Source organism: Cutaneotrichosporon cavernicola, assembly GCF_030864355.1.
Source record: "Cutaneotrichosporon cavernicola HIS019 DNA, chromosome: 3".
Lineage (NCBI taxonomy): Eukaryota > Fungi > Basidiomycota > Tremellomycetes > Trichosporonales > Trichosporonaceae > Cutaneotrichosporon > Cutaneotrichosporon cavernicola.
Window position 1 is genome coordinate 115,338 of NC_083395.1, and position 27,954 is coordinate 143,291.

General features: G+C 60.2%; 7 protein-coding genes across 7 annotated transcripts; 3 read left to right on the top strand and 4 right to left on the bottom strand.

Moving 5' to 3' along the window:
- Positions 1-2,059: 2,059 nt before the first annotated feature.
- Positions 2,060-5,711, bottom strand: CcaverHIS019_0300460 (uncharacterized protein; the record flags this gene model as incomplete). Its single annotated transcript, XM_060598449.1, has 6 exons — positions 2,060-2,263; positions 2,297-3,299; positions 3,334-3,697; positions 3,729-3,963; positions 3,996-5,219; positions 5,301-5,711. 6 exons carry the CDS (start codon positions 5,709-5,711, stop codon positions 2,060-2,062), a joined length of 3,441 nt encoding a protein of 1,146 aa, XP_060455242.1.
- Positions 5,712-5,890: 179 nt separating this feature from the next.
- Positions 5,891-8,228, top strand: ESF1 (uncharacterized protein; the record flags this gene model as incomplete). The annotated part of the gene is made up of 3 exons (XM_060598450.1): positions 5,891-6,029; positions 6,061-7,108; positions 7,142-8,228. The coding sequence occupies 3 exons, from the start codon at positions 5,891-5,893 to the stop codon at positions 8,226-8,228; spliced, it is 2,274 nt and encodes a 757-aa protein (XP_060455243.1).
- A 451-nt stretch (positions 8,229-8,679) lies between these two features.
- Positions 8,680-11,355, bottom strand: CcaverHIS019_0300480 (uncharacterized protein; the record flags this gene model as incomplete). The annotated part of the gene is made up of 1 exon (XM_060598451.1): positions 8,680-11,355. One exon carries the CDS (start codon positions 11,353-11,355, stop codon positions 8,680-8,682), a length of 2,676 nt encoding a protein of 891 aa, XP_060455244.1.
- Positions 11,356-12,714: 1,359 nt separating this feature from the next.
- Positions 12,715-20,274, top strand: CcaverHIS019_0300490 (uncharacterized protein; the record flags this gene model as incomplete). The annotated part of the gene is made up of 2 exons (XM_060598452.1): positions 12,715-19,747; positions 19,787-20,274. 2 exons carry the CDS (start codon positions 12,715-12,717, stop codon positions 20,272-20,274), a joined length of 7,521 nt encoding a protein of 2,506 aa, XP_060455245.1.
- A 337-nt stretch (positions 20,275-20,611) lies between these two features.
- Positions 20,612-21,680, bottom strand: CcaverHIS019_0300500 (uncharacterized protein; the record flags this gene model as incomplete). The annotated part of the gene is made up of 5 exons (XM_060598453.1): positions 20,612-20,796; positions 20,829-21,282; positions 21,386-21,478; positions 21,522-21,628; positions 21,668-21,680. 5 exons carry the CDS (start codon positions 21,678-21,680, stop codon positions 20,612-20,614), a joined length of 852 nt encoding a protein of 283 aa, XP_060455246.1.
- A 749-nt stretch (positions 21,681-22,429) lies between these two features.
- Positions 22,430-23,961, bottom strand: CcaverHIS019_0300510 (uncharacterized protein; the record flags this gene model as incomplete). Its single annotated transcript, XM_060598454.1, has 2 exons — positions 22,430-23,680; positions 23,728-23,961. The coding sequence occupies 2 exons, from the start codon at positions 23,959-23,961 to the stop codon at positions 22,430-22,432; spliced, it is 1,485 nt and encodes a 494-aa protein (XP_060455247.1).
- A 1,737-nt stretch (positions 23,962-25,698) lies between these two features.
- On the top strand, positions 25,699-27,840 carry CcaverHIS019_0300520 (uncharacterized protein; the record flags this gene model as incomplete). The annotated part of the gene is made up of 2 exons (XM_060598457.1): positions 25,699-26,094; positions 26,221-27,840. The coding sequence occupies 2 exons, from the start codon at positions 25,699-25,701 to the stop codon at positions 27,838-27,840; spliced, it is 2,016 nt and encodes a 671-aa protein (XP_060455248.1).
- Between the last annotated feature and the right edge of the window lie 114 nt (positions 27,841-27,954).

The following is a 27,954-nucleotide window of genomic DNA, read 5'->3' on the forward strand; positions in this document are numbered from 1 at the left end:
CTCTCGCTTCCGCTGCTCCACCAAACTGCCCTTGAACTCCTCTGTCGGGCGGTCGTCAACGGCCCTCCAGCCTTAGAGCTTGCTAACGCCTGAATTTTTCGCCACCAAAGACTGACCTGCTCCATCTGGGCAAACACGGGTCGGCCCACCAAGAATCTGGGCAAGCTGAGAGCTGAGAGATGAGTGCGACCATGGTAAATACGCCTGAAACACCGTCCGCCGATCAGCGCGTCGTACGTGTACATCCGGAGGCCCTCGCCCTGGTCGCCCTGGTCGCCCTGGTCACTCCCCATCTTACAAGTCTCCGAAGCTCCGAAGCGTCCAGAAGGATGTAGGCACGGTGGAATTCGAGCCGAGCTTGGCGAGCGATCTGCTCTGCAGCAATCGCCTCCCACTCGGTGTTGCCGTCTGTTACCCCTCAATGATGAAGCGTCTTGCCCATAGACGAGTTAAACCACGCTCAATCCTCCTCCGTTTTGGCTCTGCTTTGAGACAGTGAAGGGTGGTTCACAGTCGCACAGTTTGCTCGGGAAGCTGAGGACGGCCAGGGAAGTGGGGATCGAGTTGTGGCCGTGATGCCACGGCAAGGCTAGATTGATCAGTGTTGGTGGCTCGGGAACTGGCGTTCTCCCAGGTTAAGTACAGTGTCACGATCTCGTCATGTGTAGTATATGGGCAAGGTCGGCTCGACAGTCCGCCCGCGTGGCACATCCACGGTCGTAGCGTTGTGGAATCAAAGGAGCGAGCCAGATGGCGTGCCCATTTACTAAGCTTGTCGCCCATTACGGACAATGAATAGCCTGGAGACGTCAACCACGGGAATGGCAGTGTTAGATGGTCCACATTTAAAACGGGTTTCGAGGACATGGCTGATGAGGGGACGTACAGAGGGCTATCCCCTACCTTGCGTTCTGAGAGGTCCGAGTAGGCGATTTTCTGAGAAGGCAAGAGCCCGCGCTTATACTACGTCGTCCGATCGATGCGGATCTTCCAACAACTACTTCATTCCACAACAGATAGAAATGGGTTGCGGTCAGTGTGGTGTACTACATGGCGGTCAATCTTCAATCTGATGATCAACCTGGACGACGCTCCTGAACATTAGACGAATAAGAGCCTGAACACAGCCTCTTTCGGACTAAGCCTCGCAGTGCAGCGCAGTTGAGGATTCTCGCGGGATCGCGGGGGAGAAGAAACCCACGAGCCTGACAATAGCACACAGCCATAGACGAGCGGCTCGCGTTACCCTGCGACGCCTTTTAACAGTATCCGTGATGGACAGTGTCGTCTAATGACCAGACTGAGGGATACATTCGTTACCGCCGGCCGGGACGGCGAGAGACTATGTAGGCCTCTACGTAGGCTATCGAGTTGCCCAGATGTAATGATTGCTGGGCGGAGCTGGGTACCGCCAACCTCCAAAGCAATGCAACTAGAAATAACGCGAAAACTGCTGGTTGCCACTGCAGCGGCGTACCGTCATACGCGCCATCGACGTCGAGGTACTTGAGACTACTATCGAGAGTACTAAAGGATGTCAAACTACCCGAGTAAGTGAGCAGAGCCAGAACTGGGCTCGAGACCTGTAAGAGGGGGATAGGACGGGGAGGGGGGGAGGGGGAGAGAGAAGGGGATGAGGCTTAGAGACAAATAACGGTGTCAATGCCCTGTCCGTGCCCACAGCATCATTCAAATCAAAAGTTAAACAGGGCTATGGGTCCTTTAATCGTCGATTCTGCCATCGGTCTCACTGTACGGCCGTTGAAATTCTGATCACTCAGTGACAGCGCTGTTCAGATTGATTCCGCTTCATCTACAGCGGCGACTATTAACTGCGGCTCAGAAGGCGAGAACTCTTACCTCAAGAGACGAGGCGCTCAGATTACCACTGGCGGCTCTTCTGGCGCCCTTAGGAAACCATTGCACACTGGCTGCCGTGTAAAGCATGCGGGAGGGTTATTGGGGTTGAGATGAGATGCTACAGGTGCACGTCGTAGCTGTGAGGCGCGCCAACATGTCATTAATCGTGGCATCAATGCAGGGAATCTATGCTATACAATCACATGCGCGATAGTCGGGCAGCGGGATAATGCTCGCGCGGCTTCTCGCTCTCGTCACTCTCGTCGCTCTCATCGCTCACACTCTCGACCGTCTTCTCACTCATCTCCTTCTCCTCGTACATGACCGTCTTCTCCGCTTCCTCCGGCGCGTCCAGCGTAGTTGGCGGTACGTGCATCATGGCGTCGAGGTATCGCTGGCTCGTCTGGTGTCAGTACCCATAATTCAGCTTGCTCACCTCGAGGTTCTGTCCCGCCGCAATGCTCTTGAGGATCAACCCCGTCGTCTTCTCCTGAAGCAGACGTCGGTAACTCCGGCGATAGAACGTCGTGACGGTGTCGAGTGGCCAATCCCCCGGCGCCATGTCCAGAACCTCGTCCACGTCCAAATGCACGCCCTGCGCCGACAACAGGCTGGCCGAGCGTGCCGAACCCCCACTGTCGCCCATGTACGCGCGCAACAACTCAACAATAAGGCGGTGCTGCGTGTCAGCGTCCACCGTGCCGCTGCGCCCGTCGCCTAGCGCCGACCATCCCGCGACGCCTGGCTCGTGCTTCGTGATCGCCTTGGCGACCTTGGGCGGGATGATCTCGCCCCCCAAAGTGCAGTACGTCTGCGCCGACACCGTGTCAGGCAGATCCTGGGCGAGGAGCTTGAGAGCATCGGTGTGTCGGTTCAGGCGGCCGAGGACGATCGCACGCTCCGTCACCAGCACATCAATCTTCTCCAAGCGCGTCGAAGCGGCATCTAGATCGTACACCGCGTTCTGGAGGAACAGCATGAGCTTCAGGCGCAGCGTCTTGAACGGCGTCGGAGGCGCGACCTCGGCGAAGAACTCGGCGTAGCTCGAGCTCCCGGCCAGACGGTACTCGGCGTCAAGCTCCTCGAGGTGGTACTTGATCCCGTCGTCGGCGACCATCTCATCCGCCTGCTCGAGAAGGTGGGAGAGCAGTCGCTCGTGCAGTGCCGGAGAACCCGTGCGCTTGCCGACCACCACGTACTCGAGGTACTGCTCAGCAGCCTCTTTGTCCACCGCGCCGAGGTCCGAGATGAGTGCTTCGTCGTCGACCTTGATCGCGTTCCCCTTTGTAATCAGCAGGCTGAGTGCCTTCTCCGGCTCGCGCGAAACCATCCACAGCACGTAGTGGCGCAAGAGCTCGGGGTCGTCAACCGTGTCGAGCGTCTGCACGAGTTCGCCGACCGGATCGTCGCACAGCGGGTCGGGAGGCCCTTCAGCGATCCTGCCGTCAGCTCGCTTGGAAACCTGTAGCTCACTCCTTCAACAGCTCAAGCACCCGGTCGATCCGCCCCTCGCTTTTCATGACAGTGCTGAGCACATACTTGCGTTGCGCGAGGAAGGGCTCGAGCTCCAAAAGGACGACGTCGTTCGGCCCGCCGAGCAGGGCGAGCAGCTCGTGCGTAGTTCCCTCCTCAGCTAAGAGCTTGGCAAGCGTCGTGTCGACAACAATGTCGATCTTGCGCGAGTCGAGGCCCCGCGACCCGCCCTTCCGCCGCTGCCCGCGCGTCTTGCGCAGGAACTCGATGAGCATGTTCTTCGCGCTGTAGTACAACGCCAGGCGCAGCTCCTCGGCCTCGGACGGGTCTGGCCGGGGCGAGTTGCGGTCGAGAAACGAAGAGACTGTGTCAGTTACTGTCGAAGGCATACTCACTGATGTCCTCCACTGGCTGCATCGTTTCCAGCGTCGACACTAGTCCCTCGTACACGTCGACTTCTTCGGCCGTACCGATTGTCTTACCGCGGTACGCGGGAAACAGGCGGACGAGCACGCGCGGGTCAACCTTGCCGCGGATAAAGTAGTCGCCCGCACGTTCAAACACAGTTTCGACGAGCAGATGGCACGCGAGGTACTGGTGCATGAAGCGGACGGTGGCTGTGTGCGTCGCCTGGTGTCAGCTAGAGTGCGAGCTTAGCTCACCTTGTCAATGTCGATCTCACCGCGCCGCCCACGACGCCGCTCCTCGTCTACCATCGCGATCGCCTCGTCGACTCTGTGCTCCGCGCACAGGCGCTCGAGACGGAGGACGGCCGGGGTGGGGACGAGGCCCTGGATCGAGTGTCGGCTGACCACGAGCGTCTCGGCGATGACGGAGGAGAAAGGCGGCCTACGATCGCTAGCGGCCGAGATGAGGGACGAACTCCGTACTGGCTGGATAGGCTGGCGCGCAAACTTGGGCGAGGACGGAGGCGTGAGGCCCGACCCGCCTTCCGGCTCTTCAGTCTCATCGGGCTCGGGTTCGCCGATCTCTGGTGATTCTGGCGGCACCTCGGGGCTCTCGAGCGGTACTGTGGCTGGTGCTAACGCACCGCTCAACAGCGTGAAGCGTGTAGGCACCATGCGCTCGTCGCGCACGGCGTCACGGATGCTTATCCCGTATGGAGTGTAGGAGAGGGTGAAAACGTCAGCGGTTGCGTCGAGTGAGATGACCTGGGCCGGGTTCTCGAGGTCGTTGAGGTTGTGCACGACGACCGTGTTGTTGCGGAGGAGGGCGATGATGAAGCCGCTCTCGATTGCGATGCAGATCGGATGCTCAGTCCACTCGACGGTACCGCGCTCGGGGTCGCCCTGGCCGTTGAGGAAGACACCCATTGTGTTAGCGCCCGTGTATGACGTGACGAGGAACTGGCTCTCCCCTGGAATGACGACGACATTGGGGTTGGGCTTCCAGTTGTCGTCGGGGTCAACCTGCGATACCGGAAGAACCTCGGTCAACGACGCGTCCGACAGGTCAATGATGCAGTACGTCAGGCCGCTTTCGGTTGGCAGCGCCGCGCACATGTACGTGTTGAACAGGGCGTGGTACCGAGGTGGCGCGGGCAGGGGAATTTCCTTGACCATGGTCATGCGCTGGCCGAGGTGGTATATTCCCAAGCCCTTGCGCTTAACAAGCACAACCGTCATGTCCGTCGTGCCGTCTTTGTCGGCCAAGTCGAGTTCGTCGTCGTTGAGCGCGACGCTCACGACGCCGCGCACAGCCGCGATCGAGTTGGAGGGCAGAGGCTCGAGCCCGGGTAGGCTGAGTGGGTGTAGGGTGCCCTCGGAGAGCACCAGGGCGCGCGAGACCTTGGGGAGCAGTACGATACGGCTCACTGGTCGGCATGGGAAGAGCTTGTGTTTCCGCTGCAGCTTCCATCCCCGGGTCTGCTGTCAGCGTCACTGTCAGTGCGGAGGCAAGCCGGGCTGCAGGACGTCCATGACCCAGCTCGGCGTTGACACACTTACCTCACTCGGCCCAGCACTCCCATCATAAACCCACCACTCTACGACACCATCACTCCCTCCCACGTAGAGGTTTGGTCCGAAGCCCTCGACGCACCGCACCTCGGTGCGCTCGGGTACCTCGGTGTCTGAGCCTGAGCCTCTTCGGGGGCTCGCAGGTGCACCTGGAGACCCAGGCGACACGGATCCTTGCCCTTGTGGTGGTGACGCGATACCAGCACGTGCCCCGACGCCCGCCGCGAATCCCGCGACACTGCTGAACAGCGATCCGACCGAGTTCTCTTTCGGTGGAGATGGGGAAGCGGCGGGAGAGAACGACGTGATGTGGTGCGTCCCCGGCGCAGAGAAGTCGAGGAGATCATGAGAGTCGTATAAATCCGCCAAGACTGGCTGGAGGACGTACGGGTCGTCCATGGTGATGTGGGGTTCGTGGATGATGGCGACGACAGCAGTCATGGCAGCCAGCAACGTCACTAATGCGGGGGGGTTATCAAGCCCACGTCATTGTTGCCACCGAATCACGTGAGCAAGATTTCTCAGAAGTGGAGGTCACAACATTTCGCCATCTCTAAACGTTCTAGCTACCCACAACCATGAGCAAGGACGCCCGCTTCGCGCGACTTCAGACGGACCCGCGCTTCCGGCGCCCGAAGCAGAAGGCGCTCAAGGTCGAGATCGATGAGCGTTTCAAAGATGCCCTCTCCGCCGACTTTGGCAAGGTCGCCTCGAAGGGTATGTTTGAGATGGGTCGAGCTAACAACAGCCAAGGTCGACAAGCGTGGGCGCGCGATCGCGTCAACAGCCGGCTCGGACAGCATGAAACGGTTTTACCGCCTCGCGTCGCCGGATGAGGAGCGTGTCGACTACGCGCGTGGCGAGGGCGTGCTCGAGTCGTCCGGCTCTGAAGATGAGAGTGACAGCGAAGTCGAGGAGGACGAGCTCGAGCTCGGCGGGAAGCGCAAGGTCCGCTACCTTCCTTCTGCCTCTGAGTCCGAGTCTGAGTCGGAGGAGGAGGAGGGGCTGGTCAATCTCAGCGAGAGCGAGGACGAGGGCCAGCTGAATGTCAACCTCAGCGAGGACGAGGCGGAGGTGGAGGAAGAGGAGGAGGAGGAGGAGGAGGAGGAGGAGGAGGAGGAGGAGGAGGAGGAGGAGGAGGAGGGTGCGGACCCTACTATCCGCATCGCGGCAGTCAATCTCGACTGGGACCACCTGCGCGCGACCGACATTTTCACGATCTTCAACTCGTTCCTAAAGCCACAGGTCAAGAAGGGCGAGGCGGCCCCACCTCCCCCAGGCAAGCTGCTCAGCGTGAAGATCTACCCCTCCGAGTTTGGCAAGGAGCGGATGGCGGCCGAGGACGCTGCTGGCCCAGGTGGAGGCCTGTGGAAGCTCGACAAGCCCGCCAAGTCGAAAAAGTCTCAGCACGCGGACTCGGACGAGGAGGGCTCGGGCGACGAGCCGGAGGAGGAGGACTCTGGTGCCGAGGAGGAGGGCTCCGGCGGCGAGGAGGGCTCTGAGGACGAGTCCGAGGCCGAGCAGGATGAGCTGCCGGACGACGGTCTCGACGCCGACATCGACAACCTCGAGATCCTCTCCGATGTGGACAATGAAGAGGACATTGATATGGACCAGTTGCGCAAGTACCAGCTCGAGCGGTTGCGGTACTACTACGCCATTGCAACTTTCAGCAACGTCCCCGCTGCCGAGCTGGTACATGACGAGCTGAACGGCACTGAGTTTGAGCGCACAGCCAACATCCTGGACCTGAGCTACGTGCCCGAAGGCATGGAGTTTGCCGAGGACGAGGTGCAGTGAGTTATCTCTATTGGAAATGCTGACAAAAGCGACGAGTGTACCAAGGAGCAAAAGGGTTACAAGGGCAACGAATTTGTTACGGACGCCCTCCGCCACTCCAAGGTCAAGCTCACTTGGGACCAGGACGACCCGAACCGCGCCAAGATGACGCGACGCGCCCTCACGCGTGAGGAGATTGAGGAGGAGGACTTTGCCAATCTCGTTGCGGGGTCGGGGTCTGAAGACTCGGCCTCTGAACCTGAGGAGAAAATCGAGAAGGGAAAGAAGAGCAAGAAGGAACAGGCAAAGGAGAGGAAGGAGAAGCTGCGTGCGTTGCTCGCTGCAGGCGACGGCGATGTGTGGGGCAAGGCTGGGGCTGCTTGGCAGGAGGAGCTGGCCGATATCCGGGACGGCAAGAAGACAGGTAAAAAGGGCAAGGACGACGTCGAGATTACCTTCAAGCCTGGTCTTACGAATCCCGCCGTGGCGGACGAGGAGAACATGACTTCGTTGGAACGGTACCAGATGCGGATGAAGGAGAAGAAGCGCGCCAAGAAGGACAAGTACAGCAAGGCCGACGACGACGAGCCGATGGGCGGCGACGACTTTTTCGGCGACGACGAGAGCGAAGACGAGCCAGTGCCTAAGGGCAAGAGCGGCAAGGACGCCAAGTCCAAGGGCAAGAAGGAGGGCAAGGGGAAGCGGGCCGAGGAGGAGCGCAACGACGTTACCTTGGATACAGACGCTGCGGGTCTCGTCGACGACCCATCGCGCCACTTTGCGCTCAAGGATCTTGTCACTGCCGAGAAGGAGGCAGGTAAGAAGCGTAAGCGGCACCGCAAGGGCGCAAAGAAGGAGCTCGAGCTGGGCCCCGAGGGCTTTGCGGCCAGTGTCGACGTAGCCGACCCGCGCTTCGCAGCGATTTACGACGAGCCCTCATTCGCGCTTGACCCCACGCATGCCAAGTTCACCGACACGAGCGTCAACCGAGAGATCCTCAAGCGTACGCGCGACAAGCACGCTGAGGGGCGCGAGGGGAAGAAGTCGGAGGGTGGGGAGGGTGAGGGGAAGGGGCTCAGCGAGCTGGTGGCGAGCGTCAAGGCCAAGAGCCGGCCGCGGAAGAGGAGCAAGCATTAGGTGATCGTAGATGTATGGATAGATGCACGGACACGACATAATGGACTGGGGTTGTGGACGTCATTGATCCCATGTTCGTCAGCTGGCGCATGGACAAGCCGCACTCGCATCACATCAGAGACAGCAAAACAAAGAGCTGCGCAATTGCCCGCTTGAAAAGAGTGATCCTATGCATTCTAAGGCACTGCCGCGCGAAACCATGCTTTACCGCCAAGGCGGAAGGGTCTAGAGCCCCAGGTTTCATCTACGAGCGAGAGAGCGAAACTTAGACAGACAGCGGCTGGGCGCACTGCTGCGAACATGCGGGGAGAGGGAAAGTGGAGGGGGGTAATGGGAAGACGAGTGTGATCTCGCCAGGTATAAACCGAGAGCGTGGTGGCTCGGACGGCCCATGACTGGGCCGATGGGGGTAGTGAAGGTTGTCTTGGTTGATCACGGCCTCGCGCGACGCCTAAGCCAGAATCATGTTTCTAGACTTTGGGCCATACGTGCGCTGCAGATAGAGCGCACGCGCACGCTTGGCGCGCAGCTCCTTCGTGCGCATTTGCTTCGTGACCTCGCGTCTGTGCGAACGGGCGGGGGCGGCACATTGCTCCAGGGACACGTCACCCACTGCCGCAAGTACGACGTGCGGAGCCTCGATCTCGTTGTCAAACACGAAGGTGTGCTGACGCTGTGCCTGCTCCTCCAGTTCCCGCGCCTCGGCCGTACGACGGGCGCGGGCCTTCTGCTCGAGCATGTATGCGTCACGGGCCCTGCGCGCCCGAGCCTCCTGGCTAGCTGTGCGCGACAAGTATACCTCCTCGAGAGGCGGGCTCGTGTCTGCAGCAGCTGGGAGGGCGTGGGAGGGCGGAATCGGGCTGTACGTTTCGTGCGGTTGAGAGAGCACGTGCTCAAAGTCACGCGAGTGGCGAACGGATGAGCTGCCACACGCTGGCTGGCTCGGCAGCGAGTGCTGCTGCGCGCGATTAGCCAAGCCGTGCGCTTCGTATGCCGAGGCGGCGGTGTAGTCGAACGGCGAGCTGTGCCAGCGAGCATCAGACTCAGGGTACGCCCGGGAGTACGGGTCCGCGTGCTTGTCGTACGCAAAGGCACGCGCTTTGGGGTCTGGAGACTGTCCGTGGCTGTGGCAATGGCCGTAGTTGGGACCCTGGGTCGAGCAGTCGCGGCTCATGAGAGGCGGGGCCACTGTAGCAGGGCTACAGTAGAGGCTCTCCGGTCCGTAACAAAGCGCGTTGGCCGCGTTCCACATGAACGAAAAGAGGCCCGACAGTATCTCGCGATGCTCAAGCAGAAGCGTGACGGTTGCAGTGGAGCAGCAGGGGTCGGCAGGGTAGAGGGCCAAGCCGACATTCGCGATGTGCTGGCGCCAGGCCTCTGAGGTGATGTTGACGTCCCATGTCATGTCCTGGAGCGCGTGTTTCTTCAGGAGGTTGAAGCGAGTCCGTTCCATGTGCCCAATCTCCCACATCATGTTGTTAGGCAGGTGGAAGTCGCGATCCTCGAGGGTATTGTGCGCGAGGCTGATGACGATGGCTGCAACGCGGCGTTCCAAAGCAAAAGGGACGTCACCTGGATGGCGCGGAACGAGGTGCGCCCGGAACTCGGAACCATGGAGGCCGTCCACATCGTGAAGAGCGAGACGGTGTAGGAAGTAAACCGCGGCGACGAACGTCTCGGCAGTCTTGATCCGATTGATGACGTTGAACATGTGGTGAACCAGTTCGGTCGCCACAACAATGTGTCCGTCCGAGTACGAATGGCCCGAAGACACCACATGGTAGGGATCGAAGTGACCCATGGTCATCTGGGGTCGAGAACGGTTGACGGTTGAGGCGTTCGGGTACGCAAGCCGGTTAACGATCAGACCGGTGAACCAGTAGGCGAGCGCCCACTCGACCTGCTCGTCGAGATGAGCCACGCGGTGGTGCCCTTCGGAATGACATGCCAGAGGTGGCGGAGTCGCCAACCGCGCTACAGGGTATCCGAAGTGCAGGTCACTGGGGTTGCTGTCGATCGGCGCCTCCCAGTAACTTGTGGGCTGCGGCTGCGGATGGTGGTGTTGCGGCAGGGGCAGAGGCGCAAGTGCCGCAGGTGCCGCAGGGTGGGGCGTCATCGTCTGTTTGCGGTTGAAGCCAAAGGTGGATGGGCGCACAGGGGCGAAACCGGGACCGCCAAAGTAGTCCTTGGGAAGGTCTTGAGGTGCCTTGGACCAACGAGACTGGGTCGGTGGCGGCGCATTCGCCAACGAACGTCCATGGACCATTGTCGAGCGAGACGGCGGTGGCGGCGTCGTCCCCACAAGAGGAACCCCGTTCACCCAAGTCATGGGCTTGGACGCATGAGTGACGACACGAGACTGGGGATTGGGCAATCTCGCGACAGCGCTGTCGTGGCGGCGGGGAAGGGGGAAGGCGCCACTGCGGTTCAGCTTGTTGTAAGGCGAGGGGATCGCAGTCGAAGGAGTGCTGTACACGGAGTGCGGAGAGCTGGGGTGCGTGTCGACCTCGATGTCGTCGCAACCGTTGCCGTAGTAGTCGTCCACAATGTAGTCGGCGAGTGTGAATTGGATGTCATTAAGAGGAGAATTGGCCTGGCTGATGGGCGCAGGAGACGTGATGTCGCGCGAGACGGTCGAAGCGGCTGGCGATGGAAGCGACGAGAGCATCTGGTAGCGGGTATCGATGTAGGTCTGGATGTATTCCAGTCCGTTCCCCGGCCGCGGAACGAGAATCACTTCCTCGTCTGCCATCTCGCAGGCCGGCGAAGAAGCGGGCTGGTGGACGGTCGCGTTAAAGCTAAGCACGTTTGCCACCTCATCCTCTTCTACCTGTGTGGGTGAGGGGAGGAAGGCGGTGTGAGCGCAAGGGGAATGGCGCGCGGACATGAGGCCCGAAAGCGTCTGGGACGCCTTGCGCTCCAACTCGAGGTAGCGCTCGGCAACGTCATCAGGCAGCACGTTGCGCTTGCGCAACTGGAGCGCACGCTTGCGAAAGTAACCGGGTGGCATGTACCCACTTCGGGTGGTAGACATCGGAAGGTTGTCGTTGTCAGCCTCCATGGACAGCATCAAATGGCGCAGCTCGTCTTGGCCCATAGTCGGCCAGAAGGGAGAGCCTCGAACCATGTTTTGGATGAGCCGGATGCTACTCGCCAGGGTAAGACGCAGTGCGATGCGATGATATGCGATGCGAGTGGCGAAGCTCGCGTGTAAGGTGACGGAGAAGGGCGGTGCGATGAGCAAGCTACTCGGTGCAAGGCCGTTGGGCGTCGACTGTACCGTGTAAGACACGTTCCCAATTCACACCACTAGGTGGCGACCAGGGAAGGCGGGTTACGGGAGGGGGATGTGGGGGTGAAGGAGGTTGAAGCTCGCCGTGCTTGGGTAAAGCTAGCGGACTCTCTCTTAGGCTTGTGAATGCCTTCAAGAGGTCACAGAGCAACGTGCGCCGCTGGATGAGTCAGATCCAAGCCGTCTGTAGATGACACTGGCTGGTGGCAACTTACAGAGCGAGGTAAACACGGTTGCAGTACTCTGGGCTGGGTTTTTCCCGAGTACGCTTAGTGAAAACCTCTTGAACTTGCTCTGCGACGCCCTCTGAGGGACGGCCGAGGCCGGAGAAGGGAAAGAAGGGATGTCGAGCGTTCGAGTGAGAGCTGCCAGCAGACTGTGGTTAATCTTGCTGCGTTTTCCACGCTCTAGTTGCTCGACGAGGGGGTTGAGTCGATGGGAGAGTTGCCAACGTCGAAAAGACCCAAGGGTGGACGGCGATGGGACGTGGCTAATTTCATGAGATCCTTTGCCATTTCCTCCAAAACAAGCTCAGGGTCGTGTCTCGAGTATGGGCTGGGCATGCTAGCAATGACATGCCATGTCTCTAATTCTCAATTCTCTTTGCCGCATTGGGTCCAAACACCTGGAACTTTGCCACCTGGCACCTGGTACACTCTGAACCCTGAACCTCCCATACACCTTTCAGACTCCTGATCAGCTCCTGAGGCTTGGTCATGCCTTGGCAGCCCTACGGTACCCCTCGGTCAACGTCTTCCCCCCCTCACCACGGCATTACCATAACACCGTCGTGGCACAGAATACTTTGTAATGAATCCCTAATAGACTTTCCATGTAATACTTTATATCCTAATGAGTGAGTGAAGCCTCCAACATGACGCAGACTGGGTGTAGTCGTCAGCCTGTGTAGCCTGGGTGGGATAATGACGCCCTCGCTGGGTGACCTCCACTGGTTGGCCTCCACGCCTCCACTCCTCCACTTTCAACCACCAGGAGGACAGCACCACTTGTCCACAATCTCCGCTCCATTATCATCATCATCGTCAACCTTCTATAACGAAGCACCAGTCGTCATTTTAACAAGAAACAATCATCGCAGACCGAACCCAAGCTCACTCTTGGTTCGTTCTAACATGTGAGCGAATGCGTTCAAGCTCCTTGGCTATCTCGCTGACTTGAAAGTATCCACCCAGCATGAGCCAACAGCCGGCACCTGCCGATCCGGCTGGCAAGGCCGTAGGCAGCACTCAAGGCGGAGTGGCATCCTCAGCACCGGCTGCGGGCAATGTCCTTCCCACACCCCCTGGGCAAGCGACTGGAGCCTCCAGGAACAAGAAGAAGAAGAAGAAGAGAAAGGGAGCGCCCTCGATCTCTGTGCCAGCCGACAACGTCCGTGACGACGACGCAGAGGATGACACCGGCCCTTCCGCGCCTGTTACGGGCGCCAGCGAGACCTTTGGCGCCGTCGCCCGTGCCGAGTCCACGTTCGACTTCTCACCCCGCCTCCTCTCGCCTGAAGCTGAGGTTCCCACTGTCTCTGAAACGACCCCGGCCATGATGGGTGTTCCTGCAGTCGATACTATCCAGGGCGCCGATTTGTTTGCAGACGACGGCGAGAAGGCCGCCGTCCTGGGCGACACACGCTCCGACCTTGCTCCTGGGGCATCTGCCGACGTGGAGGCCGCTTCCAAGATCTCCAAGACGGTGGAGCCCATCTCAGCGCAGTTCCTTGCAGGCGTGTCGACGTTCCCCTCCAACCCGGCCAACGACTTTGAGGAAGGCGCGTTCAAAAGCACCTCGGGCGTCGACACGTCGATGGACACCGCTGTCGAGGCGACGGGCAAGGAGCACGCCGAGAACATGGAGGCGGGCCACGCTCCCTCGGATAAACTGCCATCGGCGTCTTCGGAGCCGGCAGGTGCCACCCCTCAACAGGCTGCCGCGCCTCCCATGCGCAGCAGCCAGCCGTGGATGCCACCTGCGGAGAGCGCAGTCGAACCCATGATCCCCGCAGGAGTCGAGTCGATCGCGTTCGAGGTTCCGACCGTTGACGACGTTCTCGATGGTAGCACCGACATTGCTGTGGCTCGCACCGACGGCGTACCTGTTCCCGAGATGCCCAAGGAACTAGGGGGCGCGTCTGCGCTGTTCGCTGACGAAGCCGAGACCGAGCAGTTCCTTCCGGAAGGCCCACCGTTGGAGACGTTCCCGGCCGACTACCCAGCCGCGGCCCTCTCGCCAGGACACAAGCAACGAATGCGCTCCGAGGCACACCAGCAGATGATGCCAACGGCGGAGGAGGTCGTACCAATGGTTCCCTTGGAAGTTGAGTCGATCGCGTTCGAGGGTCCGACCACCGACGACGTGCTCGATGGTAGCACCGACACTGTAGAGGCGCAGGCCGACGGCGTGACAGTGCCCCAGCTGCCCAAGGAGCTCGGACGTGCGTCTGCGTTGTTCGCGGACGAAGCTGAGACCGAGGCGTTTCTCCCGGACGGTCCACCATTGGAGACCTTCACTCCAGATTACCCACCTGTCGCACCGACATCGCAGCCGAAAACGGATGGCAACAGCCAGACATCCTCGTCCACGCACGCACTCTTCGCAGGTGACGGCGAATACACCGCATTTGACGTCGGGACTGCCGGCTATGGGGAGGCGGCCCAGCTCGACTTGAGCGAGTCGAAAGAAGGGGTAAGCCCGCGGAAGGAGACGGGCGCGGCATCGAGCCTCTTCGTGGACGAGACTGGGACTGGCGCGTTCTTGCCGGAAGGTGACGATGTTCCAACATTTGAGCCAGACTATCCTCCGGTCGCGCCTTCATTTGCTGCATCGCACAGGGCCACCGCACCGACCGGGAAAGACCCAGCCCCTGTTGCGAACGCTCGGCCCTCGGAAGCGTCAGCTGTCGAGCAGACGGATAACAAGAAGCCCATACCCGCATTGCCGACCATGTCCTCAGGCCAGCCCCTCCTCGCTGGCGAGGCGGAGTCGATCGCGTTCGACATCCCCACCTACACCGATGTTGCTGAGGGCGATGTGGATGTTGGAGAGGCCCGACAGGAGGGCGTTCACACTCCCCAAATCCCGACCCAGCTGGGAGCCGCCTCGGCGCTCTTCGCTGACGAGGCGGAGACGGAGGCGTTTCTCCCCGAGGGTGACGATCTGCCCACCTTCGAACCGGACTTCCCTCCTGCTGTTGTCGGTTGGGTGACCGAGGCAGACAAGCTCTCCCAGTCCAAGCCCTCCCAGATCCCACGCGCGCAGGCCCTCTTCGCTGAGGACGAGCCGTCTTCGTTCGGCATTCAGCTCTCGCACTACGAGGAGGACGTACCGTCGACCACTGAAGCGTCAAAGCCGGCCGCGAATGTGTCGGCAGCAGCTCTGTTTGCAGACGATGAGGAATCTGAGTTTGAGATCGGACAGCCGGCAGGGGATCAGGACAAGGCGCCCGTGAGCATGGACCCCATTCCTGGTGCCACCTCGGCTCGAGCCGTGGCTCAGCCGGCGGATTCGTCTGCTGTGGGCAATCAATTCATCCAGAGCATGTTTTCAGCGGATAACGCACACGACTGGTTTGTCGACACCGGCATTGACGACACGCAGGATCTTGGCCGCGCCGACCAGGAGAAGGACGAGCCCATGTTGGACGCCGAGGAGCTCGAGTATGACGAGTCGCAAGTTCCCCAGGGATGGTTTGACGACAATGGCGAGTTCCAGTGGTACACTGAGGAGGAACGTACCGACGTACGTACCTCCATGATTGCGGATGGGAGCCTGTTGGGCAAGCCCAAGGCCAAGTCCTCCGATGTCTTCGGCGTGGTTGCTCCCCCAGAACCGCCAAAGCAGGCGACGGAGCCTGAGGCTACCAATCCGTACGAACCTGCTGTGTACAAACCTCCGGAGAGCCCGACCGGCTCGTACTTCCGCCAACAACCAACGTCGGCAGCTCCGACCTCGTCGATCATCACCCCAGCGCTCGCGGCCGTCTCCCCCTATGCCCCAGCGACATCCCCTTATGCCCCAGCCGCACCTGCGGGCCCGAGTGCCTATGTCCCTGCGGCAACATCTCCTTACGCGCCGGCACAGCCGTATGGTGCGGCCGCGCCAACAGCATTCGACCCCTACGCTCCTGCGGCCTCCTCGATCGCAGGATACGGGACAGCGGCGTACAGCAACACTGTCCCGGCTGTGTCGCAGGTTCCAAAACCCGCACCACCAGAGGCCCCTAAGCGGATGAAGTCGACCGCGTACGACCCTCCACTCCGTCAAGCCAAGAGCTTTGTGGGGCGTCCCAAGTCGACCGCGCCTCCAGCCCCCGCCTACACGGCGCCTATGGTCAGTGAGGCGCCACCAGCGCCTCCTCCTGGTCCTCCCAAGCGTTCCCAGACCGAACACGGTGCGGCTTCGATGCTATCGCCACCTATGCCGTCGATGCCGAGCCTGCCCAGGTCTTACTCCGCTGCCGAGCCTATAACGAACCCTTACGACCCGCAGCCCGTCGCGGCCTACGAACCCGCGAGTTACGCGGCGACCGACAGATCGCTCTCACCCCCGATGCAGGCGCCTCCGCGCCCGTCGACTGCGTCGGCCGCGCATCCACCGAAGCCAACATCGTTTGATCCACCGCTTCGCCCGACATCGTCACGTCCACCGTCGCGCCACGCATCACGCCCCACCTTCCAGCAACCGCCTATGACGAGCCCGTTCCCCTCTACCGAGGCGGCTCCCCCAGTGCCAGCTATTCCCTCGCAGTATGCACCTCCTCCCAAGGGTGTGGCACCGCCCACGGCGCCAGGTGTGGCCCAGCAGCCCATCATTCCTCCGCCTCGTGGCCCATCTCGTGGTGCTTCTCGCTCTCGCGCTGGGTCACCAAAGTTCGAGAAGTTCGAGGCACCCCCGCCTGTCCCGGCCATTCCGGCTGGCTTTAGTCACCCTCCGCGTGCAGCATCCCCTCATGCGGCGCGCACCCCACCAACAGCAACCCACAGCCCGCCGTTGCGCACCCGCACCCCGATTGGCGCGCCGCCGAGAGTAACGTCGCCCCTCAAGAATGAGCTACGACCAGACGAGTCACCCAAACGACAAGCCATTTCGATGCTTGAGGAATTCGACCCCGAGGGCGGTGCAGGCGTCTGGGACGAGGGTGAGAGTGCGTGGAGCCAGCCGCCGCCTGTGCACTCGACTCCGAAGGGCGTGGTGCACGACGACTCGCTCGCGTTAACGGGCTCGCCTCAGCTGGGGTATGAGTCGGTGTCGCTCGTCTCGGAGACTGATGCGAATGAGTCGATGCAAGCCACCGATGACGACACATCCAAGACGCCTGTCGCGCGTCGTGTCGAGAACCCATATGCTCTCGGCGCGTCTCACCACCCGATGCCGCCAAACGCGTCGTCGGTCACGCAGGCTGCCGCGCTCGCGAGGGCAGCTGCCTCTTCCAGCCCCCTCACGCCTCGCCCTCCCCTTCAGCGTGTGCCCAGCACCGCATACGAGCAGCCGCCACCTTTGGGAATGCCCTTCGAGCCGGTCAAGCCGTCTCTTCCCCTCAATCCTTATGCTCCTCCGCCCGCGGAAGGGTATAGCCCGTACAGCCCTCCAAGTTTGCAGAAGCCGCCTGCCGCGCTCACCAGTCCCAAGGAGCCAGTATCGCAATACATTCCCGGTAGCCCTAAGAAGACCACGCCGTTCCCGTCGACGCGCCGCGAGTCAACCGAGATGCCCAGGCTGCGCCATCAGCACACGGTCAGCAATCCTTACGGGCCGTCGCCGTCGCATACCCGCGACAACTCGGTTCAGGACCCGTACAATCCGTACGCATCGTCGCAGCCCGCTAACCCATACTCGCCGTCGGCACCATCGCAACCCAAGACGCACAGTCGTCAGTCGTCTGCACAGGAGCCGTACAACCCGTACGCTCCGACGTCAGCGAAGACGGACGCGTATTGTCCCGCGACGCAGAACAAGTCGGACACGTACAGCCCTTACTCGCCCAACGCGCTGCAGAGGCAGGACTCGTTGAGCCACTACGGCGGCAATGACTTCAACCCGTATACGCAGAACAAGGTGCCCCCTCCGCAGTCCTTGGGCAGCTTCATGACCTCGCCACCTGTTACGGGAAGCCAACTGCCAATTGCGACTGGCCAATCAGCGTACGACCCTTACGCGCCGACAACCTTCGCCGCCCCGAGCAACGACTTATACTCGCCAGGTTTGGACAGTTTCGGACAGCGTGCGGTGTCACCTCCGCAGCCCAACTACTTCCAGTCGATGGGCCCATTGGACCCGACGTACGTCCCCCAGCAGGTACTGGAACAGCGTCCGGTCTCCGAGGACCCGCTTGGTCGCTGCGCGCCCGACGCACATAACATCCCCCTCGCCGTGTTCGGCTTTGGCGGCGTGCTCATCACCAAGTTCCCCGGTACGGCGGACGACTCGGCTGACGCCCCGTCGTACGGATACGCGTCGCACCGCGGCCTGGTCACTATTCGCCCAGTTGCTGAGGTTGCTGAGATCAGTGCGTTATCGACCAACGCGGTGCCTTTTCCGGGCCCGCTGGTATTCGACCCCGCCACAACCAAGGGCGCGGCGGGGGACAAGAAGCGCCGCGATGCTGTGCTGTTGTACCTCTCGGCGCGCTCCGAGGAGATCGAGCGTGGGTTGCCATACCTCAAGTCGAACGCGAGCGCGAAGCGGCGTGACGAGGAGGCCAAGCTCGTCATGATGCGCATTCTGACGGCGCTGGTCGAGGGCGACGGGCGGCTGTTTGGCACGCCCAAGGCGGAGGAGGCACTCCGGGCCGCGCTGCAGCCACCCGTCACGGTGCATCCGGTGCCGTCGTTGAACGGCCTGGACAAGAAGCGCGCGTCGGCGGCGGCGCCCACAAAGTCACAGTTCCAGCAGCTGTCAAGCATGGTCCTCGCTGGCGACAAGAAGGACGCGGCTCTGTTTGCTGCAAACTCTGGTCTCTGGGCGCACGCGCTTGTGCTGTCCAGCGCTGTCGGACCGGACCTTTGGCACGATATCGTGTCGCGCTTCTCAAAGGCTGAGCTCAGCCACGATCCCGAGACCGCTGGCCTGCAATCGGCTTACTCCATCTTTGGCGGTATTACGCCCGAAACGATCGATGACCTCTTCACGGCGGCCAACATCACCGGCGACCCGAGTGCAGACCGCTGGCGCGAGGTGGTCGCTGGTGTGCTCTTCAACAGCAAGCCGACGGACCTTGTCTGCTTTGATGATCTCGGCGCACGCTTCCAGCGCGCCGGTCTCGCCAATGCCGCGCACGTGTGCTTCCTCCTGTCGCCCAACTCGCCGTTTAGCGACATGTCGCCGACGGCCAACGAGCGGCTGGTCAAGCTCGTCGACAACGCCAGAGACGAAGACGGCGCGATCTTCGCCGAGATCGCCGAGTACGCGCGCAGCCTTGTGCCGACGCCAAAGGGCGCCGAGGCTCCGCACGCAAGCCTCCTCCAGCTGATGCCCATTAAGCTGGCCCGCGCGTGGCGCGCCGCGGAGCTCGGCGAGATCGAGCAGGCCAAGCGCTACTGTGAGGCTATCGAGGCCTCGGCCAGACCGACCAAGCACTCGAGACTGATGATCCCGCGTCACGTCGCGGCGAGCATGGAGGACTTGCTCGAGCGGCTCACTGGCGAGCCGTCTGCATCACCCGCCAAGGGGCTCAGCATGCGCAAGAGCAACAAGTCTCTCGGTTCGTGGATCGAGGGCCGCCTCACCAAGTTCATCGCTGGTGAAGAGGAGCAGCCGGCTGCCAAGCTGGTCCCTGAGCCCAAAGAGGGCATCCCTGTCGGGCCCTTCAGCCACTTTGCGTCCATCTCGCCAGGCCCCAGCGCTGCCCCAAGCGCGGACGCCAGCAGAGCCGGATCCCACGTAGAACCCGACTATCCCCCAACAGCGTCCTCGTACGACTCGACGTACCAACCTGAAACGTCGAGCTACCAACCGTGGGGCGAGGAGGACAGCAGTACACCCCATGCCGACGATAGTGAGCTCATCAACCCAATGGCCAACATGTCGCTCGGCCCTGGCCCGGTGCCGCAAGACGACTACAAGCCAGTCCCGAAGCCGGCTGCGTTTGACGAGGACGAGGACGACATGGGCTTTGGCAATTCGTCACTGAGCCGTGGGCGCACGCCGAAGGCTGAAGCGACGCCAACAGAGGAGAAGAAGGAGGAGTCCAAGGAGGAGAAGAAGAAGGAGGCACAAAAGGGTGAGTCTTTCCAGAAGCCAGAAAAGAAGCTAACATCAGCAGGGTGGTTCGGTGGTTGGTTCGGGGGCAAGAAGAAGGACGAGTCGGGGCCCAGCTACACGAGAGCCAACCTCGGCGACGAGACCAGCATGGTATATGACCCCGACCAGAAGCGCTGGATCGTCAAGGGTGCCAAGGCAGCGCCTTCAGCGCGGTCGACGCCTCCCCCACCTCCGCGTGCACAGACCGCCTCGCCCGCGGCGGGGCGCGCAACCCCACCACCTGGCGGCTCAGCTCCACCGTCGCGACTGGCAATGGGCGCTCCATCTAGATTGTCGCTCAGCGGTCCCTCCGGTCCACCTTCAGGGCCACCTTCTGGCCCGCCCTCCAGCCTGCCGTCGGCGCCCTCGCGCGGCCCACCGCGTTCCGCGCCGCCCGGTGCGTCGCTCGACGACCTCCTCTCCCGTCCGTCGTCGGGACGGCCTGCATCAGCTGCGGCGAAGAAGAAGCGCGCGGGCAACAAGTATGTCGACGTTTTCCAGGGTTAGCTTAGCATCATCATAATCGCAATCGCATGCACAGATCGGATCGAGCAGGCGTTGGGGTGTGATTGGGGCTGAGTGGCTGAGGGCGTGGGTGTTACTGAACCTAAACACCAAGGGGAGACTGGCTGTATGTCGCACTCTTGTGCTCGCTGAGCTACTTGTGCGTCACCGCGGCATCAGGCTAGTCAAACACACTGCCTGATACACCTTGCTCAGTATTACTGATGGCCGCGTCCCAACGACCTCCGGCCCAACAAGAGTGTGACTGCACATGCGATTCATTCTTCCTTTCCCTCATTGGACCCATTGGATTACCCGTTCGAGTTGTCAAACCCGCCCACTAGTGCACACCAAGCTTCTTGAACGAAGGGCGCTGCGTCCAGCCGTCCCAGTATCCCGCGACGACGGGGTCGATGGGCTCGGGGCCAATACGCTTCTGGAGGGCAGCAAACGCCTCGCCCGACACGGATCCGGCGGCACCGCCGGCATCCGTAATAATACGCGCGAGCCAAGTAATGAGGTGGTCTGGTTTCAGCGAGCTCTCTTTGAACGCTCACAGTCAGCCTCGCCAGGAGTGCTAGCGCCGCCGAGGTACGATCCCGGCGTCTTGCGAAGAATGTGGGTGACCTCGCCCCGGATAAATTCGCCGGCGCTCTTCCACTGCCCGTTGGCGTCGGCATAGATCTTCTGACGCGTCGCCTCGTCCGGGTTGCCAGTGTAGAACGAGAGGAGGGTGCCGTTGAACTTCTGCTTGGCGAGGATGAAGTCGGCGAACTCACCGCCCTCGGTGGCGAGCTTGTCGAGCGTCTTCTGGCGGCCACCGAGGAACGCTGCGGGGAGACCCTTGGCTTTCTCGGCGCGATCTTCGTCGTTGACGGCTAGAAGGAGGAGAACGTTCGGGTCGTGGTGGTCAGAGTGGACGGCGCGGATGAGCTTCTCGAGCTCGTGGTCCGTGTGCGTGTCCTTCTTGGGGGCGTTGGGCGCCATCTCGATGAGCTTGCGGGTGCAGGACTTGTGTCAGTGGGCAAACAATTGGGGGGTGCGGGGGATATGACCATCTGTCCTCCGTGCTAGGTCACGGCGCAACCCGTCTGCTCCTCGGTGATCTACTCACAGTAGAGTCGTCGTACGTCTTCCCGTCCACTTGAAGACTCGGGATCGTGCCGTGAGCGTTGATCTTGAGGTATGACGGCTCAAAGTTCTGTCCCTTTCTGTCAGCGTTCCTCTCTTCCGGCACGAAAACTACATACCTCAAGCAGGTTGACGACCTTTGTCTCGACATCGTTCTGGAGACCCAGCTCCTCAATAGCCAGCTTCGGGACCTGGCACCACGCCGACGCGAAGAAGTCGTAGAGAACTAGTGTGAGTCTGAGCACCGACTTGAGGCGTTACGAACCAGCCTTGGACATGTTGTGATGAGTAGTGGAGAATGAGTTGGAAAGAGTCACACTTGAATCGTCTTAAGTAGTGGGCTGGACGGATGGGTCGTGACACTTCACATGACGTCACTGTTCCGACTGTCGCATTGAGAATGAGCCTGACGCGCGTTTGTCACCATTCCGTGCGCGGACAGTCATACACACCTACGACGGCACCAAATCCCGGACTACGTATGCAAATGCTAATGTCTACTAGCTTGAGAGCCTGAGAGCGATAAGCTCCCACCAGTAGGCTCTGCGGTTTGTCGCGGACGGACCATACGACCTGCTGATATCGACATCAAGCACTTTGCAACCATCGGCGATTGAGCAGACCGCAGTCTCGCTTGCTTACCCAGACCATGTTCAAACGCCGTGCCGCACATGTGTACACGCCGATCGCCGAGTGTAGTGGCCCAACCCTACGCACCAGATTCACCGAACAAGGCACCATAACGTGTGCAAGCAGCCCCTATGGTGTAATGGTAACACGTGAGTCTCATAATCTCTAGCCCTCAGTTCGATTCTGAGTGGGGGCACTTGCAAATGCTTTTTAGCAGCTGTCTGATGTGGCGTGAGTTGTGGGCTCACGTGCAGGCAATGAATGAATCAGACGGATTGAAAGGCACAGAGGCCGAGAATACTGCTGCGAAAAAAATACCGCTCAGAAAGAAAAATGCTACTGTTACATCGATGTATGCGAAAAATGCTGAATCTAAAAAAGTCTAGTAATGAAGACTCTAGCAAGCAAAGGGCCGGGAGAACTTGCCGTTGCTGTAGCCGTCCTTGATGCCCTGGCCAGCGGCGTAGAGGCCAAGCGGGGTAGTGACGACAGAGATGAAAATGACGAGGATGGAGATGGCGCACATGATCTTCTTGCCGGGAGTGTTAATGGAACGGTGGACAGGCTCTTCACCCTCCTTCTCGCGCTTGCGGCCGAAGAACCAGGGCGAGTTGTCATAGAGCCAGAGGAAGCCGCCGCCGCCGCAGACGTACCACACCGAAAAGAGGGAGGAGACAATGGTGAGGAGCTGGTTGAAGAAGGGGATGAGCTCGGCAACGAGGAAGCCGACGACCCAGATGATCGAGACCATGCCCATCCACGCCAACTGAGCGCGCCAGCTCTTGGACGTAAGGAGCTCCGAGTCACGCAGCCAGGTAATGTACAGGTACTTGGCACCGACGTTGGCGCCGAGGATACCGGAAACCATGATGGTGACGAGGGCGATCGAGTACGAGGTGATGTGGACCGGAGTCGAAGTCATGGTGAGGGCGGGCGAGGTCGTGTATTGGCCACCGAAAGCGTAGACGGTGCCACCGACAATGCAGTAGCACACGGTGGCGATGATCTGGGAGAGGGCAAACGACTTCTTAAAGTCGTTCGGATTCTTCATCTCGGAGCAGAAGGAGAAGACGGCCATGTTGCCGCCGTACGCGAAGAGGACGTTGGTGTAGCCACCGACGATATCCATAACCGTGGGGTCGAGCGGGAAGGCGTACCACGCAATAGGGCCCTTTGCCGCCGTCTCGAGATGCGAGGGGTCCTGGACTCCCGTGCCGATAATAGTCATCATCGAGGCGACGAGGATACAGCCGACCGAGACAAACGACATCCACCAGAGTTTGTGCCACTCGCGGTTGTATGCGAGGAGAATCGACACAACAGTGACAATGACACCCCACCAGACATTACAGATGGCGTGTGACGAAATGCTGGTGATGGCCTGTTGGCCGACGAGGACATGGGAGCCGGCAAGACCCATCGACTTGAGGATCATTCCAATGCCGAAGACGCGCCGTCCCCACTTGCCGAAGATGACACCACCGGCATCACCAAAGTGCATGACGCCCATGTGGTTCATTTTGAACTCGATCATCATCCAGGCGGTAATGTAGGCGAGTGTGCCCAGCGCAACTGTGCTGATGACTCCGCCCACCACGCCCAGACGAAGGAAAATTGAAGGGAACGACAGCAGCCCAAGCGCAATGTTCTGCCCGTTAGTCACGTTTTCCACTTTTTCCATTTCAGGTCTCTCACCTCAGCAGTGGCAATGAGGAATGCCTTGATCCACCCCATGGACCGGAAATCAACATAGTCGTCATCGGCATGCAGGTCGCGCTGGGCCGAGAACGGGTCGACCTCATACGACGTCTCGAGGGCTGGGGTGAATGCCGTCTTGGTCCAGTCCTTTCCGGTCTGCATGACCGACGTCGAGTCGGTCTGCGCCTCGGTGTCGATTGAGGACCGGGCCTTTTCGCTTGCAGTAATCATGAGTAGGCAATGGATGAGTGGGATGGGGCTGATCTCAACTCAACTGACAGAGCAGTTATATCTCGTATGCTCAGATTGGCATTCCGTCAACTTTTTTCTCTGCCAAGGCTAGACAGTTGCAATCTTCCGGCCGGAGCCCACGTCCATGTTGCTCACTCACTACTCATTGAGTACCCCGACGGTGTGGACATTGCTGACCAGGGACCGGCGACACCCTGGTCCCCGTGTCCAGGGAGGTTATTCTGGGCACCAAACCGGCGGCTTTGATTCACGTGCTCGGCCACTTTGTTTCCACCAGGCACCAGGATGGAGTTGACCAGATCACCAGGATCTCTGCTCTCAATGCTCTCCATCTGCCAGCGCGCCAATGCAAACCTGCTCGGGGCACGGACGATACCCAACCCCGTCGGTCGGGTTAGACTCTCGGACGGGACGGGGGTATAAGCTCCAATTTCGACGTGTTTTCAGATCCAATTTTCCAACTCGAAGCCTGAAGTCACCTTCAGGTTAGCATTACTTCCCTGCGGCTTCTGGAAGACCTTCACCCAACGCTAAGCGCGTTGTCGAGGGTTCCTCGGACCATGGCTTGTTTGCGTGCACAGCAGATTCTGCCGCCGGTGAATCGGACCTGGGCATGACAGATTACATGCATCCCTCCAGGGCCTGCATGACTCCCGGCGACTCCGTAGCGAGTGGTACAACTGACAGGAGGATAAGAATCCAAAATGGCTGGCACGTGGCCCACATGTCTGTTAGCAGTTTTCCAGAGCGGTACTTGGCGCTTGGCAGGTGGCACGTGATTCAGATCGATCTCCGCCATTATCATATGCAAGAAAATTCTCGACACCGGGTCAATCCGCGTCATTCGGGATACCCCGCAACCCCACCCCACCCCCTCGGACGGGTCTTACATTTTACATGCTGGCCGTCGACGTACGTCCTTGTTGCCGACAGGCACGATATATATTCTTGGAATTGCATACACCAAAAGTCACCGGCACGGCATCCTTTACTCTATACTGACTGGACGGGCTGCATCAGTGGGGCGTCAGGCAAGGCGGGGCGATCCGAGGCGCCAGGTGGGGATGGACGCCCGGATGGACGCCCCACGGATCACCGATGCACCCCACATGGTACGACGGGTGCAGCCCCCAGCCCGCACACTATATGATCACGTGACCCTTGGCACCATCCAGTCACGTGACAGGATACAGGACGCGATACCCAGTGCACTGATTCCCTCTTCTGAAATTCCCGGATACGTCATTCCACAGCCCTCTGTATCAATCGGACTACACGTCATTTCTGTATCCTGACATTTACCTCCGCTCCGTGGTTGTACATATCGTTTCCGTATCCGTATTGGTCACATGCATTCCTTTCTCTCGGCATAGGCTTACGACGGGCTCAAGCTTGCTTTCTAGCATTGTTTTCGTCAACATGGACGCTTCCGTACGCCAGCTGGGACTCTCGTGGCACTAACTTACCCTGATAGCACTCATTGATCGCTTCCTCGGCCGCCGGTTAACGCGTGTACTTGGGTCACGTGCCATGATGGGCGTGCGGGGCGTTGGGTAGACTGAAACCATTTGGGCACGTCGCGTCGCGTCGCAGTGCGGTAGACCTCCCGGGTTCAGGGTACCCCTTCCGCCCCGCTTTAGTCGTATCCATGCGTTCGACGCATACATATGATGGAGAAAGATACTGTCATTGTCTTTGCATTCTGCGTGACTCGCCATGCTGTGGCTGCTCTACCTACTTTTCCTCGCCGTGGCGGTACAGGCCGCCACAGGCGACCAGTACCTCATCGGCGCAGGAAAGGGCGACATCACGGGCCCCGTCGTCGAGGTCCCATTCATGGGCTACGCCAACCTCGAGCAGAAGGGTACCGGCCTTCGACAGCGACTGTACGCGCGTTCATTTATTATTGGCGACATCAACAATCCCGCCGATAGGTTTCTGTACATTGTCTTGGATACGATTGCTGGCGACACGGCTATCCGTAATGGAATCCTTGAGGGCTTGCAAGCCCTCGGCGGGGATTATGCTTTATTCCACACGGGCAATGTCGCATTGGTCGGGACACACTCGCACTCGGGACCAGGCGGGTGGCACAACTACGTCCTAACCCAAGTGCCTGCATTGGGATTTACCAAGCAGAGTTATCAAGCCATTGTGGATGGCACTTTACTTTCTGTGAAAAAGGCGCAGGAATCTCTCTCTCCGGTACAAGTCGGGATAAGGAAACGCTAATGGAAGGGATACTTGGATGTGGGTACGGGCAATGTCCAAGACGGGGCGATCAATCGTAGCCTCTGGGCATACCTCGCCAACCCCGAGTCCGAGCGGGCAAGATACCCCAACACAACCGACACGACAATGACGCTTCTTCGCCTCAAGCGCGCCGACGGCAAGATCCAAGGTATTCTCAACTGGTACGCTGTTCATGGCACCAGCGCACACAACAACAACACCCACGTCACCGGCGACAACAAGGGCGTTGCTGCTTACCTTTTTGAGAAGGAATTTAGTACGTCATCCGACGCGGCGCCGGGATTCGTGGCAGGTTTCTCGCAGGCCAATGTCGGCGATACATCACCCAACGTCCTGGGCCAGTGGTGTACCGATGGTTCAGGACAGTGTTCCCTCCAAACGAGCACATGCGGCGACGGCAAGTCGACGGGATGTCATGGCCGTGGCCCGATGTGGGAGAAGAACGATAAGGGAATTTCGTCGTGCTACGAGATCGGACGGCGCCAATACGCTACTGCCAAAGACATCCTCTCTTCCATTGACGGCGGAACACCCGTCACCGGGCCATCAGTCAAGGCGTTCCATTTCTTCCACGACATGCGTTACTTCACCTTCACCCGTCCCGACGGTTCTCAAGGCATGACCTGTCCCGCGGCCCTCGGCGAGTCTTTTGCCGCAGGCACAACGGACGGTCCTGGCGTGGGCGACTTTGCTCAAACTATCAACGCCAACCCATTCTGGAAATTTGTCGGGGGCGCACTCCGCATCCCGTCTGCCCGACAAAAGGCTTGCCAGGGAGTCAAAAAAATCCTCCTCGACGTCGGTGAGATGGACGTACCATTTGCGTGGACGGCGAATATCGTCGACATCCAAATCTTGCGTGTTGGTCAATTCGTCATCATCGTCAGTCCGGCTGAAGTATCGACCATGGCTGGTCGGCGATGGCGCGATGCCATTGAAAACGCAACAAAATCCATCTTGCCATCACCGGACCCCATTGTCGTCCTTGGTGGCCCGGCCAACACGTACACTCACTACGCGGTGACTCCTGAAGAATACGACATCCAACGCTACGAAGGCGCCTCGACGTTATACGGCCGCGACACCCTCAACGCATACATCAACCTCACCGTCGGCGCGATCGGTTTCCTCTCCCCGACCGCCAAGAAGCCCGCACCCGGTCCATTACCCCCCGACAACCGCGCACGCTCAACCACCATCATCCCCCCGGTAATGTACGACAACGCCCCCCTCGGCCGCAAGATGGGCCAAGTACTTTCCCAGCCGCGGGCGAGTTACCCGCGTGGCATGACTGTTACCGCAGTGTTTCAGGGGGCTAACCCCCGAAACAACCTGCGTCTCGAGGGGACATTTGCGGCGGTCGAACAGCAACAGGCCGACGGAAGATGGGTCCGCGTTCGCGATGACTCGGATTGGCACCTCGTGTATTCGTGGATGCGCACCGACGTCGTTTGGGGCGCATCGACAGTCCAGATTGACTGGGAGACGGGAGACGGGGCGGACAAGGGGACGTACCGCATCAAGTACTATGGCGACCAGAAGATGTCGTTCACGGGCAAGATTGTTGCTTTTGAGGGCACCTCGAACGCATTTGCTCTTACCTAGGACAGTTGTTTGTATTACAGTGACTCGCATGTGATAATGGATCCCAAAGCTCGAGTCGGCGCTCAGTGTGTCTCCTATGGCCCAGTCTCCTCGTCACTCCGCGTGTGTCATCCA